The sequence below is a fragment of the Lepus europaeus genome, chromosome 5 (genome assembly GCF_033115175.1).
Source record: "Lepus europaeus isolate LE1 chromosome 5, mLepTim1.pri, whole genome shotgun sequence".
NCBI classification, from domain to species: domain Eukaryota; kingdom Metazoa; phylum Chordata; class Mammalia; order Lagomorpha; family Leporidae; genus Lepus; species Lepus europaeus.
The window spans coordinates 117,383,749-117,399,113 of NC_084831.1; the positions used below are offsets into that span (position 1 = coordinate 117,383,749).

A 15,365-nucleotide genomic window follows, 5' to 3' on the forward strand; every position below is an offset into this window, starting at 1 on the left:
CAATCACTGGCGTATCTACAGGTGCATGTTATCCAGTTCCACCTGGCCTTGCAATGTTGCCCCGCATCCATTTCCTTTTCCTCTCAATAGGAATTTCAGATGGTTGAGGGTTTTTTGTTTTGTTTTGTTTTGTTTTTCTGAAAGATTGTTTATTTGAAAGGCAGAGTTAGAGGCAGAGAGAGACAGAGATCTTCCATCCATTGGTTCACTCTCCAAATGGCTGCAACAGCCAGAGCTGGGCTGATCCGAGGGCAGGGGCCTAAGGACTTGGGACATCTTTCACTGCTTTCCCAGGCCATAGCAGAGAGCTGGATTGGAAGTGATGCAGCTGAGATTCAAACTGGGGTGCATATGGGATGCCAGCACTGCAAGCAGCAGCTGTACCTGCTGCACCACAGTGCCGACCTATGGTTGACACTCTTAAAACCATTTTCTTTTAATATTTTTGTTTCATCTGTTCTTTATTTATTTGGAAGGCAGAGAGACAGAGATCTTCCATCTGCTGGGTTGACTCCCCCAAATGCTTGAACAGTCAAGGATGGGCCAGGCCTAAGCCAGGAACCAAGAGTTCAGTGCAGATCTTCCATAGGGGTGGCAGCTACCCAATTATTTGAGCTATCACCTGTTACTCTCAGGTTGCACATTAAGAGGAAGCTGGAGGGGGCCGGTGCTGTATGGGGTAAAGCCACCTCCTGCAGGCATCCCATATGGGCACCAGTATGAGTGGAAGATGGCCCAGATCCTTAGACCCCTGCGACTACGTGGGAGACCCAGAAGAAGCTCCTGGCTTCAGATCGGCTCATCTCCAGCCTTTGTGGCCATCTGGATAGTGAACCAGCAGATGGAAGATCTTTCTGTCTGTCTGTCTGTCTCTCTGTAACTTTTTCAAATAAATCTTTTTTTTAAATGTATTATCTTCTTTCTTCCAGCTTGGTGGCTTGTATCCAGCCAGTCTGTCTTATGCCCTAGATTCAGTTCCTCCCCGTCTTCAGGACCTACTTCTCTTACGTCCTGTCCCTTCTGTGCCTTCAGCTCCTACTGCCGCGTTTTCTATTTGCAGCAATCTCTCTTCTGTCTTACATTTAGGAGGATTTTTTTCAGTGCCTTTTGACTAATGATGCTTCCAGTTCTGCTTTTCCTTTCTGTATTCCTGCCTCAGCCACTATGTCCTACTGCCTTGTGCTCTCACCTCTTTGAGACCACCCAGATGCTAAATACAGTACTTCTCAGGCCTTCTTTACATTTTCAGCGATGTTTGACATTTGGCAGCTGACTGCTTTCTTAACATGTCTTTGGGTTTCTTTTGTTGACATATTTCCCTATTGATTTTTCTAATCTGTTTGTTTTTCTTCAAATTGCTTTTGCAGGATTGTCTTCCTCTACCCAGTCCATAATACTGTCCATCCTTGCCCTCATTTACTCATTCTGTGCTTGCTTCCAGGGTAAAGCCTGTTTTGGTGCATCTCCTGGGATTGCCAGGGCAAGAGGCTTATTCAACTAATGAGGCCTACAGATTTTTGAAACTGTACACAAGAATCAATCCTAAGCTCTTTTCATCCCTATGCCACCACCTACTGAGACATTCTTGGTTGAGCTGTAGTCATGGTGAACTGTTGGAGCTGATAGGCATATACCCTTTCCAATACCGTTCTAGGGTGCAAAAAGGGATTGAAGATAATAGAAGGCAGTCTGGGCTCCTTCTGATGACACATTTTGCCTGCATTGCTTTGCCTCCTTACCTCTAATCTGTTGCACTTACCCTTTGCATTTTATGTTGCAGTAATACTGAATTATACTTCCCTGTGTGAAACAAGCCGTTTCATACTCCAGACCCTGACATTATTCTTTCCTTCCTTTATGTACTTTGACCCTTCATAAACTTGTTTACATACCACTTCTTTTTTTTTTTTTTTAAGAATTATTTTATTTATTTAAAAGGCAGAGTTATAGAGAGAGGTAGAGCCAGAGAGAGAGAGAGAGAGAGAGAGAGAGATCTTCCATTCCACTGTTTCACTCCCTAAATGACTGCAATGGCCAGAGCTGAGCTGATCCAAAGCCAGGAGCCAGGAGCTTCTTCCAGGTCTCCCACGTGGGTGCAGGGGCCCAAGGACTTGGGCCATCTTCCACTGCTTTCCCAGACTATAGCAGAGAGTTGGATCAGAAGAGGAGCAGCTGGGGCTCGAACTGGCACCCATATGGGATGCCGGCACTGCAGGCTGGGGCTTTAACCCACCACGCCACAGCACTGGCCCCTACATATGACTTCTTAATGATTTCTTGATGACCTCTATACTCTTTCTTCTATCACTGAAACACTTCTGTTATACATTTGAGAATTAGACTATTGCTAAAGTTACCATATCCTTGAGGACAGAAATACTGAGTGTCTTTTTATCCCTTTAAGCAGACATGATAACACATGGTGGGGATTTAGCTATTGAATGGAAGCTGATCTTATAAGGAGCTGCAACAGATCTACTCTCACACTGTGTATTTACCAGACCTTCATTATGGATTCTTGACAGTGCAGTTACCTATTCCTTGTTTCCTTGAGAATTACAATTCTTTTCATGAATAGATACAAGGAAAGAACAGAGGATCTTCTGGGCTAGGCATTGGGGCTTGGAAAAAGTAATTTGTATTTTTTTAAATGAGAGAACTAAGGATGTGTGAATACTTACTAACCAGGGGAGGGTAATATACTCTTCTCCAAGGAGGAGGAAGAGCAGAGTTAACCTCTGGTTAGCCCTGAAGTTTCACTATCAGGATTCATTAATGTTCTGATATCCGGGAAAAAATTTTCAAACCTCCCAAGGTTCAGATCATATTTTTCCATTCCATTAGGTTCTCCAGAGCTTCAAGATAATGGACTACAGCCTCTTGATGTCAATCCACAATATAGACCACGCACAACGAGAGCCCTTAAGCAGTGAAACACAATACTCAGTTGATTCTCGCAGACCAGCACCCCAAAAGGCTCTGTACTCCACAGCCATGGAATCCATCCAGGGCGAGGCTCGACGGGGTGGCACTATGGAGACTGATGACCAGTGAGTAGGCTCCGGGGCGCCAGAGAGGAGAGCATAGGTATTTCTTCTTGGGGATGGACCCTAGTTCCTGGAAAGGGGTAGCTCTTTAGAAAACAATTATTTATTATTTGTAGGCAGCGAGAGAGAGACCAACAGAGAGAGAAATCTCTCATTTGCTGGCTCACTCCCTGAATGCCCACAATGGCCAGAGCTGGGCCAGACTTTGCTTGAGCTGAACCCCAGAACAACAGCTCAATCCAGGTCTCACACATGGGTGACAAGATCCCAATCACTTGGATGATTAGTATTGTTTCTCAGGTCTGTATTGGCAAGAAGCTGGAGTTAGGAACCAGAGCTGAGAATCAAACCCAGATATTCCAAAATAGGAAGCAAATATCTTAACCTTTAGCTAATCACCTGCCCCGAAGGAGTAGCTTGGGTTCAGCAATTAAGTCAGCAACAACATTAACACTCACAGAACTACAGAATGAGCTTTCTTAAAACTATAAAAAGGAAAGTATCTTTAATTGGGGCTTGTAATATGTCTTGGAAAGTGAGCTTTCCAAGATTGAAAGAATTAAGAAGCGCACACACACAGTTTGAATAGGCATTTGGCCTGAGAGTTGAGCTTCTGATTAGGGCACTTATGTCTCATATCAAGATTTTGACTCCTGATTCCATCCTTCTGCTAAAATGGACCTTGGGAGGCAGTGGTGGTGGCTCAGATACAAGTTCCTGCCACCCAAATTAGACCTGGATTTTTAAAAAGAAAATTTTAAAAAAGCATTACACTTGGAAACTTAGGCACATGTCTATGAATAATATTAGGATTTTATCACAAACTATTTTGACTTCTTTGTAGAAGACATCTTTCTTAACCATCATAGAGCTCATGAGGTATACCTATTAGACATCGTAAATGACTTTCAGGTAGTTCCATTAGTAAGGTACCCTATGACATGACTCTCGAGTGTCTTAGTGGGCACAAATTAAGATATGAAAGTACTGGGGAAGTTTCAAGATCATGGGACACTTCCAAATTTGCCACGTAATGATGATCTTAGATTTTCTTTGCTGGAAGTGGGGTAGGAGAAGCAGGCAAAGAGAAGGAGATAACGAGGTTATAATACGTATTCCAGAAGGGTTCCTGGAATTGGAGGAAGGACTTCGCTCTTTCCTAGTTATTGGGGGATGAGACAGTTAAGTAGGTCTCAGTTCCATGTCCCTGACTCAAGATTAAGAGAAGCCTCTACCTACTTACAATAAATTTTCTTACTCTTTCCTTTTTTGTCCTCTAGTATGGGTGGCATCCCTGCCCGGAATAATAAAGGAGAAAGGCTCCTGCTGTATATTGGCATCATTGATATTCTGCAGTCATACAGGTGAGCAGCATTTGGAACTCAAATTAAGAGACAGGGTAGGTGCCATTAGCCACTCACAGTTTGTTTTAGATAAGTTTATTGCCAAGTTCTTTAGTCTGTCAGCTTACCTTGTTATTGTTTTAAGATTTATTTATTTTACTTGAAAGTCACAATTACACAGAGAAAGAAGGAGATGCAGAGAGAGAGAGGTCTTCCATCCACTGGTTGACTCCCCAGTTGGCCACAACAGTCAGAGCTGTGCTGATCCAAAGCTAAGAGCCAGAAGCTTCCTCTGGGTCTCCCACACAGATGCAGAGGCCCAAGGACTTGGGCCATCCTCCAGTGCTTTCCCAGGCCACAGCAGAGAGCTGGATCGGAAGAGGGGCAGCCGGGTCTCGAACCTGCGCCCATATGGCAGCACTGTAGGCGACCCGCTATGCCAGTGCTGTCCTCACCTTGTTGGTTTTCATTCATGATTTATTTCCTTGATTTTGCCTCTCATCCTGGTTTTTATATTCCATACCTGTCTTCCCAACAATATGCACCCACTATGGAAAGTTGAGTCGGTCCTCAGAAGTACTAGGTTGCAGGACGTGCCATATGTCTGTCTCTTTGTGAAAGAACTTGTGAGATGAGTCATGCTCCACACTGGAATAAAGCTGGAAGCACTCCTCTTTCCAGAGAGGAAAAATGTTAAAATGATTGAAGTATTAGCCTGTGGAGCTGGTGTTGTGGCACAGGGGGTTAAGCTGCTGCTTTAACACCAAGCATCCCATTATTGGAGAACTGGTGCAAGTCCCAGCTGCTCTGTCTCAGATCTGGCTTCCTGCTTATGCATGTGGGAAAGCAGCAGAAGCTGGTCCAAATTGGAACTCCTGCCACCCAACAGGGGAGACTTGGATGGAGCTCTGGGTTCCAGTGTTGGCCTGGCCCAGCCCCAGCTGGTGCAGCCATCTGGGGAGTGAACCAGCAGATGAAAGGAAGATAACTTTTTTCTCTCTGTATCATTAAAGAATTAAAAAAAAAAAAAAAAAAAAAAAAAAGGACTATTTAAAGAAAACAAAGGGGCCGGTGCTGTGGCACAGTGGGTTAATGCCCTGGCCTTAAGCGCTGGCATCCCATATGGGCGCCGGTTCGAGACCTGGCTGCTCCATTTTCCATCCAGCTTGCTGCTATGGCCTGGGAAAGTAGTAGAAGATGGCCCAAGTTTTTGGGCCCCTGCACCTGTGTTGGAGACCCGGAAGAGGCTCCTGGCTCCTGGCTTCGGATCAGCACAGCTCCAGCCGTTGCAGCCAATTGGGGAATGAACCATTGGATGGAAGACCTCTCCCTCTCTCCCTCTCTCCCTCTCTCCCTCTCTCCCTCTCTCCCTCTCTCCCTCTCTCCCTCTCTCCCTCTCCCTCTCCTCTTTCACCGCTCTCTCTCTCCCCCCTCCTCTCCTCTCCTCTCTGTGTAACTCTTTCAAATAAATAAATAAATCTTAAAAAATAAATAAATAAATAAAGACAGGCCGGCGCTGTGGCTTAACAGGCTAATCCTCCACCTTGCGGCGCCAGCACACCGGGTTCTAGTCCCAGTTGGGGTGCCGGATTCTATCCCGGTTGCCCCTCTTCCAGGCCAGCTCTCTGCTATGGCCCAAAAAGACAGTGGAGGATGGCCCAAGTGCTTGGGCCCTGCACCCGTATGGGAGACCAGGATGAGCACCTGGCTCCTGGCTTCGGATCAGCGAGATGCACCAGCCGCAGCGGCCATTGGAGGGTGAACCAACGGCAAAAAGGAAGACCTTTCTCTCTGTCTCTCTCTCTCACTATCCACTCTGCCTGTCAAAAATAAATAAATAAATAAAGACAATATTAGCCTGTGGAATTAAGGAGTCAGTGAAGTGATAGTAAGGGAAGTATTAGAAATGTTAGACCCCAGTTTTGTTTTGATAAGGTGTCATGTACTAGTTGAGGACTTGACAATACTTGATTTTCTGACTGAGAATATCATGCAGGTTTTTTTGTTTTTGTTTTTTGTTTTTGATAGAGTGGACAGTGAGAGAGAGACAGAGAGAAAGAAAGGTCTTCCTTTTTCTGTTGGTTCACCCCCCAATGGCCGCTGCGGCCGGCGTACCGCACTGATCAGGAGCCAGGTGCTTCTCCTGGTCTCCCATGTGGGTGCAGGGCTTAAGCACTTGGGCCATCCTCCACTGCCCTCCTGGGCCATAGCAGAGAGCTGGACTGGAAGAGGAGCAACTGGGACAGAATCCGGCGCTCCGACTGGGACTAGAACCCGGTGTGCCGGCGCCACAGGCGGAGGATTTGCCTAGTGAGCCACAGCGCCGGCCTAGAGAATATTATGCAGTTTTAACTACCCTTTCCAGGCTTGTCCATTTATTCTTCCAGCTTTTTTTTTTTTTAAGATTTATTTATTTATTTATTTGAAAGGCAGAGTTACACAGAGAGGAAGAGAGGCAGAGAGAGAGAGAGAGGTCTTCCATTTGTTGGTTCGCTCCCCAAGTGCCCGCAACAGCCAGAGAGCTGTGCCAATCCAAAGCCAGGAGCTTCTTCCAGGTCTCACATGCGGTTGCAGGGGCTCAAGTCCTTGGGCCATCCTCTGCTGCTTTCCCAGGCCATAGCAGAGCTGAATTGGAAGTGGAGCAGCCAGGAACCAATGCCCATGTGGGATGCCGGCACTGTGTGTGGCGGCTTCACCAGCTACACTACAGTACCAGCTCTTTCTCAGGGTTTTTAATACCTTTGCTTCTTTAGTAGTTTCCAAAAATAGAATACTACTGTCATTCATTCAAAACTGATGTGAGCATGTAATACAAAATTTTCTTGGCAGGTTTGTTAAGAAGTTGGAGCACTCTTGGAAAGCATTGGTACATGACGGAGTGAGTAGAAGAGGTCTCCTTTCTCACTTGTGATTTGCCCCTCGCTTTTTTCCTTTTTTTTTTTTTTACTTCATTTCTGGGTTTTAGCCTTGTGCTGGGGGAATATAGCCTTTGACTAGAAGTCCTCTTGCCGGGCGCCTCCCTTGCTCTCTCTAACTCTGGAGCTATCTCTTCTGCTTTGCAGGACACCGTATCGGTGCATCGTCCAAGCTTCTATGCTGAACGGTTCCAGCGCTTCATGTGCAATACAGTGTTCAAGAAGATCCCCTGTAAGTGGGTTCTACCAGATGACCCCCCAGTGGCTCCCTTATCCCAAGAGATGGGGGGCAGGACACCTCTGTCAGGGAGCTGCCAAGGCCAGAGGTCTCTCCTGCTCTGCCTACGTCCTGTGAGAGCCACTTCTCGTCCTCTGTCAGTCACTCTGTCTGTCCCAGTCGTTTCCGAGTTGCTGCTTTCCCCCTGGCTCTCCCTCCATGTGTCACTGAGGTGAGGGCCACTTCTGGGTCATTGGGATTGCAAAAAATGTATAGTTGTGGATGGAGGATTCAGATAGGCAGAGCCTGATTTTTATGTACAGAAATAGGCAGGGATGTTACCAGTGTTGTAGCTTCTGTTCATAGCCTAAGTGCCAAGGAATTCTCAGACTAGATCAAGTGGTTGAAACTTTTTTTCAATTTCTGCTTAGCAAGTGTTCTTACTCTCTTCTCGCAACTTTCTTGGGGGAGGTGTGGGAGGATAGAGTGCCAGTGTTCTGTTTTCTCAGTCTTCTGTGCTATTGCCACCAGCACGTCCAAGCTCCTCCTTCCCGTCTCCTCATCATAGACTTCAGTAGGCATTTGGTAAAGCAGAAAGGAGCTGTGTACGTCAGATAGCCTTAAGGGGCATGGGAAAAGCCTTTCAGTCTTTGCAGAGTGATAAACAAACGAGCATGAATTTCCTTAGTGCTTTTGTGCATAGGTGCCAAAAAGATTCAGAATGAGAAGGTCATCTAAGGTTTTGCTGCAAGGTACTACTCAAGAACAAGGGAATTAAGAGTAGAGGACGTTTCATCATGTGGACAGGAAGCCAGGGAGAGTGTGTGTAGGATCGGGGAGATGTGTATGTGTCATCTTTACTGTAGGTTTTCTGCTTCTTTCCAAAGTGAACAGAGACTGCCTCTACCTCCATCTTTGTTGACATTAACCCTCCCTCCCCCTTTGCAGGAGAACAACTTTGGGTGTGTGTTGGGGACACTAGCCGTTTGTATCTGTGTCTTGGTGATGGTTTCTGAGGTGGGTGCTAAGTAGGCTTTCTCTTTCCCTTTTGAAGTGAAGCCCTCTCCTTCCAAAAAGTTTCGGTCTGGCTCATCTTTCTCTCGGCGAGCAGGCCCCAGCAACAGCTCCTGCGTTACTTACCAGTCATCCGTCTCTGGGGAACACAAGGCACAAGTGACAACAAAGGCAGAAGTGGAGCCAGGTCAGCGCCAGGGTTGGGGTCCCCATGTGGATTGGGCACTCCCTCCCTTCTGAGCCCTTGTCTCCTCTGGCTAGGACCTATACGCCTCATTTTTGTTCAGGAAAAGCCAAATTGCTGCATGTGTTTACTGTAGTCCCCTCACCCTGTTTTCTCCTTTTTTTATTTATTCATTTTCTTCCCCTTTCTTTTTTCCAGACGCCCACCTTGGTCGTCCTGATGTTTTACCTCAGACTCCACCTTTGGAGGAAATCGGTGAGGGCTCACCTGTTCCTGACCCTAGTTTCACACCTGTAGCTGGAGAAACTTCACAAGTGCTAAATACAAGGTTGGTTCCCTGGCCCCTTTCTGCATATCATCTTCTCATTTCTCTCTTCTGGTCTTTTGGAACTTTCTTAATTTTGTGTTTCAGGTGATTGTTGTTTGTCTTCTGCTCTTCAGTAGATTTGTTCAGGTTTACCTTCCTTAGTTGGTCATCTTTAGCTGTGTGGAAATGTTTACCAATATATGTGCTTCTTTAGGGAGTGGGGGAATCCTTTGTGTGTAGACATTCTGGTATTCAATCAAGTATCACAACCAACCCTTCATTTCTGGTCAATAAAGTGAGAATTCTGAACTTAGTATCTAAGATTGAAAAGATTGCTGGGTGGAAAAAACAACAGTCTATCTTTCAAAAGAGTCCAGTATAGATTGTGACCTTATTTTTTGTTATCTAATATATTATCTTTTAATTTTTTTTTTTGACAGAGTTAGTGAGAGAGACAGAGAGAAAGGTCTTCCTTTTCCCTTGGTTCACCCCCCAAATGGCCGCTACAGCCGATGTGCTGCGCCAATCCAAAGCCAGAAGCCAGGTGCTTCCTCCTGGTCTCCCATGTGGGTGCAGGGGCCCAAGTACTTTGGCCATCCTCTACTACCCTCCTGGGCCACAGCAGAGAGCTGGACTAGAGGAAGAGCAACCAGGACAGAATCCAGCGCCCCAATTGGGACTAGAACCCGGTGTACCAACACTGCAGGCAGAGGATTAGCCAAGTGAGCTGCGGCACCAGCCTAATATATTATCTTTAAATCATAATATATTACCCCAAAACTTAAGGGCTTCGAGAAATAAACATATGTTATAGTTTCTGTGGGTCAGATCTGAGTGCAGCTTAGCTGGGTCCTCTGGCTGCAGGATAGCAGTCAGGTTGTTGGCCAGAGATAGGGTTCTAAACTGAAGGCTCAAATTTTGATTCTAAGCTCATTTGTATGATTTTTGGCAAGATTCATTCACTTGTGGGCTGGTGAACTGACAGCCTTATTTTGCTGGCTGGAGGCCTCCTTTGCTTTGTGGGCCTCTCCATAGGATAGCTCAGAAATGGCATCTGGCTTTTCCCATAGCACGAGAGCATGTGCCTAAGCAGAATCCCTCATTTTTTGGAAACCTAACCTCACACTTGGTATGATGCTATCATTTCTGCATTCTACTCACTAAATCTAGCCCACACTCACAAGGAAGGAATCAGGCGGGCGTTGTGGTGCAGCAATTAAGCCACTACTCGGACACCACATCCTGCCTCAGAATGCCTGCGCCTGCGCCCCAGCTCCACTTTGATCGAGCTTTCAGCTTTCTGCTAATACACACTTGGGAGGCAACGGTCCCTGCGCCCATGTGGGTGAACTGAATGGGCTTCTGAGCTCCTGGCTTCAGCCTGGCCCAGCCCTGGCTATGTGGGCATTTGGGGAGTGAACCAGCATTTGGGAGATCACTGTCTCACTCACTCTACCTTTCAAATAAATACGAATGAATAAAACTTTAATATAATAGAGGAAGTAATCACTGAAAGGTGTGAATGCCAGAAGTAGAGATCATTGGAAGTCCTCTTTGATACTGCCTGTGATCAGCTTTCTTCTGCCCCCCATCCACATACCTCCATGTGGAGAGTGTATTTACTCCCTCCCAGTGTCAAGTCGCATCCACTACAGCATCAGCTGAAAGTCCAGAATTTGGTTACCCAATGTCCAGGTTTAGATGAGGTTCCTCAGGTATAGTTCCTTAAGCTCAGCCCCTCAAATACAATTCCTTTCCATATGTGGGCCTGTGAAAATAAAAACACAAGTTACTTTCTCAGGTACCCAGCATGCAGTGGTGGGACAGGCATTAGATGACCACTATATACATTCTTTTTTGTTTTTTAAGATTTATTATTTATTTGAGAGGCAGAGTGATAGACAGGGAGACACAAATAGGTTTTCCATCTGCTGGTTCACTCCTCAAATGGCTGCCATGGCCAGAGCTGAGCCCATCCAAAGCCAGGAGCCTGAAACTTCTAACAGGTCTCCCACATCAGTGCAGGGGCCCAATGACTTGGGCCATTTTCTACTGCTTTCTCAGGCCATAGCAGAGAGCTAAATGGGAATGGGAAGTGAAGCAGCCAGGACTTGAACTGGCACCTATCTGGGATGCTGGCACTGCAGGCAGCAGCTTTACCTGATAAACCACAGTGCCAGCCCCAAGATTCCTTTTTTATCTGAAAGGCAGAGGAGTTACAGAAAAAGGAGGACAGAGAGATCTTCCATCTGTTGGCTCACTCCCCAAATAGCCATATTGGCCAGTGCCGGGCTGATCCTCAGCCAGGAGCTAGGAGCTGCTTCTGGGTCTCCCACGCTGGGGCAGGGGCCAATCGCTTGGGCTTCTTCTACAACTTTCCCAGGCCATAGCAGAGAGCTGGATTGGAAGAGGAGCAGTTGGGACATGAACCGGTGCCCATATGGAATTCTGGTGACGCAGGCAGAGGCCTAACTCACTACACCACAGCACAGCCCTATTGATAAAATGTTTTACCGTTTTATTGCTTACAGTCATACCTTTTGTCTCCTCTTGAGACCACGTTTTTCTTGGTACTGCCCTAGCTTGGATCTTTTGCTCGGAAGCTGTTTCTTAATTTCAGCATTGTTAGCTCTCAAGAAGCTGAGCATTTTCAGAATTTCTCAAGTCTTGGCTTCTTTTCTTTTTTTGGCAGGCAGAGTGGATAGTGAGAGAGAGAGACAGAGAGAAAGGTCTTCCTTTTTGCCATTGGTTCACCCTCCAATGGCCGCTGCAGCCGGCGCATCGTGCTAATCCGAAGCCAGGAGCCAGGTGCTTCTCCTGGTCTCCCATGCAGGTGCAGGGCCCAAGGACTTGGGCCATCCTCCACTGCCTTCCTGGGCCATAGCAGAGAGCTGGCCTGGAAGCGGGGCAACTGGGACAGAATCCGGTGCCCCAACCGGGACTAGAATCCTGTGTGCCGGCGCCGCAAGGCAGAGGATTAGCCTGTTAAGCCACGGTGCTGGCCGGCTTCTTTTGTTTAATAGTTCTCTCTTTAGTTTATTTCTCATCACTCATATTTTGCTGTTAACTGCATGAGGAACCTAGGGGCCGCCATCAGACCTTAGCTGGAAAGCTCCTTAGCTGGATCACACAATCCAAAATGCAAATATTTTACTTTTCATATAACTGCAAATGATAGGTACTGTCACTAAACTTTGTACTACTACATTGTAAGAATCTCTTCTTCAGTTTCAAGTAATATTTTTCTCACTTTCCTTTAATCCCTCACTGACAACCTCCTTTAAGTCCAAAATTCTACAAACAGCATATTTGGGACCCTGTAAGTCTTAATTAAAACTCTCCTCAAAGCCACTCCCCTTTCCAAAGCCATTCCCAAATACCAATGGACATCTAAATCTGGTAGCTTCTCAGCCTGTTTCTGGATCCTGAATTGATTGTGAAGTGAAATGTGGAGAAGCAGTATGAAATTGATGTTAGAGTCTTCTGTATCTTCTGATTCTTTTCTCTCTGCCTCTTTTTTCCCCCCATCAGTTTGACCTTGGAGAAGCTTGAAGTTGTGGAGTCGGAGTTAACCTCTGTGAGTGTCTGGTATGTTGGGGAGATGAATGTTATTTGAAAGGCAGAGTTGGGGCCAGTGCTGTGATATAGTGGGTAAAGTCGCCACTTGCAGTGCTGGCATCCCATATGGGCACAAGTTCAAGTCCTGGCTGCTCCACTTCTGATGCAGCTCTCTGCTATGGCCTGGGAAAGCAGTAGAAGATGGCCCAAGTAATTTGGGCCCCTGCACCTGCGTGGGAGACTTGTAAGAAGCTTCAAATTGACCTAGCTCTGACCATTGTGGCGATCTGGGGAGTGAACCAGCAGATGGAAGACATCTCTCTCTCTCTGCCTCTCTCTCTCTTTGTAACTCTGCCTTTAAATAAATAGATAGATAGGTAAATAGATAAATAAACAAATCTATCATCTATCTATCTTTAAAAAAAAAAAGAAAGAAAGAAAGAAAGGCAGAGTCACAGAGAGGCACAGAGAGAGAGAGGGGTCTTCCATCTGCTGGTTCACTCCTCATATGCTGCAACAGCCGGGGCTGGGCCCATCCAAAGCCAGGAGCCCGAAACTTCTTCCAGCTCTCCCACATGGGTGCAGGGGCCCAATGACTTGGGCCATCTTCTACTGCTTTCCCAGGCCATAGCAGAGAGCTGGATCAGAAGTGGAGCAGCCAGGACTTGAACCAGTGCCCATATGGGATGCTGGCAGTGCAGGTGGTGGTTTTACCCACTATGCCTTAGCGCCTGGCCCTTAAATCTTAATTTTTAAAAATGTGATGGGTTTGGCAGTTTGTTCTTGGAAGCAGAGGCAGAAATAGAAAACTTTGCCAGCTTGGTTGAAATTTAACTTGAATTCCATTCCTACCTGCTTGTCTGCTATTCCACATCCTTAATTTTATACTATTTCCCTTTTTCAGTGAGCACTAAAAATTCAGAAGACCTGACACAAGGTTTACCCATCCCTGTGATCTCAAGATGTCAGCCCTTGCCCCAGGAATGCTGAGTTTTTCTTCTTAGCCATCAAAAAAGGAGTGTAATATGGAGGATGGGGAGCTGTCTCCTTTCTGAAGAAGAACCTCCTCCCCCTCCCCTTCTCATGAATGGGCCTTGGAGCCTTGGACAGTTGAGGACAGCAGCATCCTTTCTACTCCAGAGTGGCATGACTTCTCAACTGACCATTGTCAACGTCTACGATTGAATTTCTTTCATACCCCCACTCTTTGTGCTGGAAGTGGGGTTGCTGGACTTGGTTTTCTTCTTCTCATCTACCTTTCACCAGGAGCTGGACTCTGAACTTGCTCAGGACACACTGGCTGGCACATTATCCCCACCTTAGCTGCTTCCTTCTAGTCCCTGGAAGAAGATCCCTGTGATCTTTGTCAAGGCGTTCAGAGAAATAGGAGTGTTTAACCACCTCCCCAACTTTCTAGCAAAAGAACGAACAGCACACCGACACAGTTTCAAGCGAATTTCAGGTCAGAACTCCAGAAGAGCCCTGGTGTTTGTGAAGCAGAAGTGTGGTGAATGCTCTGCCGGGAGCAGCTCCTCTCTAATCCTCTCGATGAATTTCTTAAGGCTGAAGGAATGAAAGAGCGGGGCGTGGTGTTAAAAATCTTCACCCCTTTTATGACAACAGTGGGGCAACCATGGGACTTAGGATCCCTTCCAGGCAGGGCCCTACTCACTGCCAGGCCGTGATGATTACGATTTTTCAATTTCTGATGCATTCTGGTGGTTTTTCTAAATATGAAGACTTTATCAAATGAATTTTAGATCATTCTCCAAAGGAGATTTCATCTTTGTTTTTCCCATCTTTTTCAGTACTGTTCTGCCGTAGGTGGAGATGGGGACATCTGTGTCTGTTTAACAGGGAGTTTTTGAGGCTCAAGAATATTCTCTTAAACTCGTGGACAGCCAGCAGATCTTGCCTCGGTGAGATCCCTGCTGTGCTGCATGCCCTGCCCCCTCTCTCACGCGGGGAACTTGGGAATCGGGGGCTGTATAAGCTGTCTGCCCCATCTCTAGGAGTTGTGGTTCTCCCTCTGACACTTCCACTCTCGTAAGGGCAAGAAAGGGGCCTGGTGTCTCAGGCAGATTGAGTTTCCATTCTCTCCCACCCTACCATGATAGTAGGTTAGCTTATACCCAAGTAACTGTCTATATTAGACACCCCCAGCCAGTTTCTGGCTGCCTGTCTTTGCTGCCATGTTCTTTTTTACAAGAAGGAAAGAAACAGTTCTTGCTATTTTTTTTCATAATAACTATTTATGATGTATTTAAGTGTTTTATTCAGGACAGAGTTCTGTAAGGGGTGGGAGGGAATATTTGAGGGAGGGTCTGGGTCTTGTGGAGAGGAATGGGAATCAACATTTTTATGAAGTGTCACTATTTGCCTCTACTTTGTATTGTTCAGAAATGGCAAATGCAATATAAAAGTAATAAATATCTGGTTTTAATGAGTCAGCTTCCATCAGTTATTGAGATCTGTTATTTCTTCCAAATGGGTCTTTTTCATACACCATCTGCTCCAGCCTCCTACTCCAGCACCCAGGCCCAGTTTTGTTCGAGTTGCAAATGAACAAAAGCTGCAGACTTTGCAGTGTCCCCGCATCTTCAGTCTGACTCCAGCTCAGAGAGACAGCTTCATTCCCCAATTTTCAGCCAGCCCACCATTTTAATAACAAGGAAAAGCTGTGAATTTATACGAAGGGGATATGACAGTTCTCTTGCCTAGATTGCAAGCAAATTTGAATTGAGGGATTTGGGAACCCAAAGCTGAAAGTTTACTTAGGT

At 46.2% G+C, this 15,365-nt stretch overlaps 1 protein-coding gene across 4 annotated transcripts in view; it reads left to right on the plus strand.

The window, feature by feature from the left end:
- Positions 1 to 15,049, plus strand: part of PIP5K1A (phosphatidylinositol-4-phosphate 5-kinase type 1 alpha) — a 49,195-nt gene extending 34,146 nt beyond the window's left edge. For 3 of the 4 annotated variants that reach the window (XM_062192231.1, XM_062192233.1, XM_062192232.1), the window contains exons 8-15: positions 2,845 to 3,050; positions 4,328 to 4,411; positions 7,220 to 7,268; positions 7,453 to 7,537; positions 8,577 to 8,723; positions 8,919 to 9,048; positions 12,559 to 12,615; positions 13,490 to 15,049. In XM_062192231.1, the coding sequence (XP_062048215.1) occupies positions 2,845 to 3,050; positions 4,328 to 4,411; positions 7,220 to 7,268; positions 7,453 to 7,537; positions 8,577 to 8,723; positions 8,919 to 9,048; positions 12,559 to 12,615; positions 13,490 to 13,499 (768 nt within the window). In that variant the 3' untranslated portion in view covers positions 13,500 to 15,049. The remainder of the gene's footprint in view (positions 1 to 2,844; positions 3,051 to 4,327; positions 4,412 to 7,219; positions 7,269 to 7,452; positions 7,538 to 8,576; positions 8,724 to 8,918; positions 9,049 to 12,558; positions 12,616 to 13,489) is intronic. The other variant, XM_062192234.1, reaches the window with a different exon arrangement.
- Positions 15,050 to 15,365: the final 316 nt, after the last annotated feature.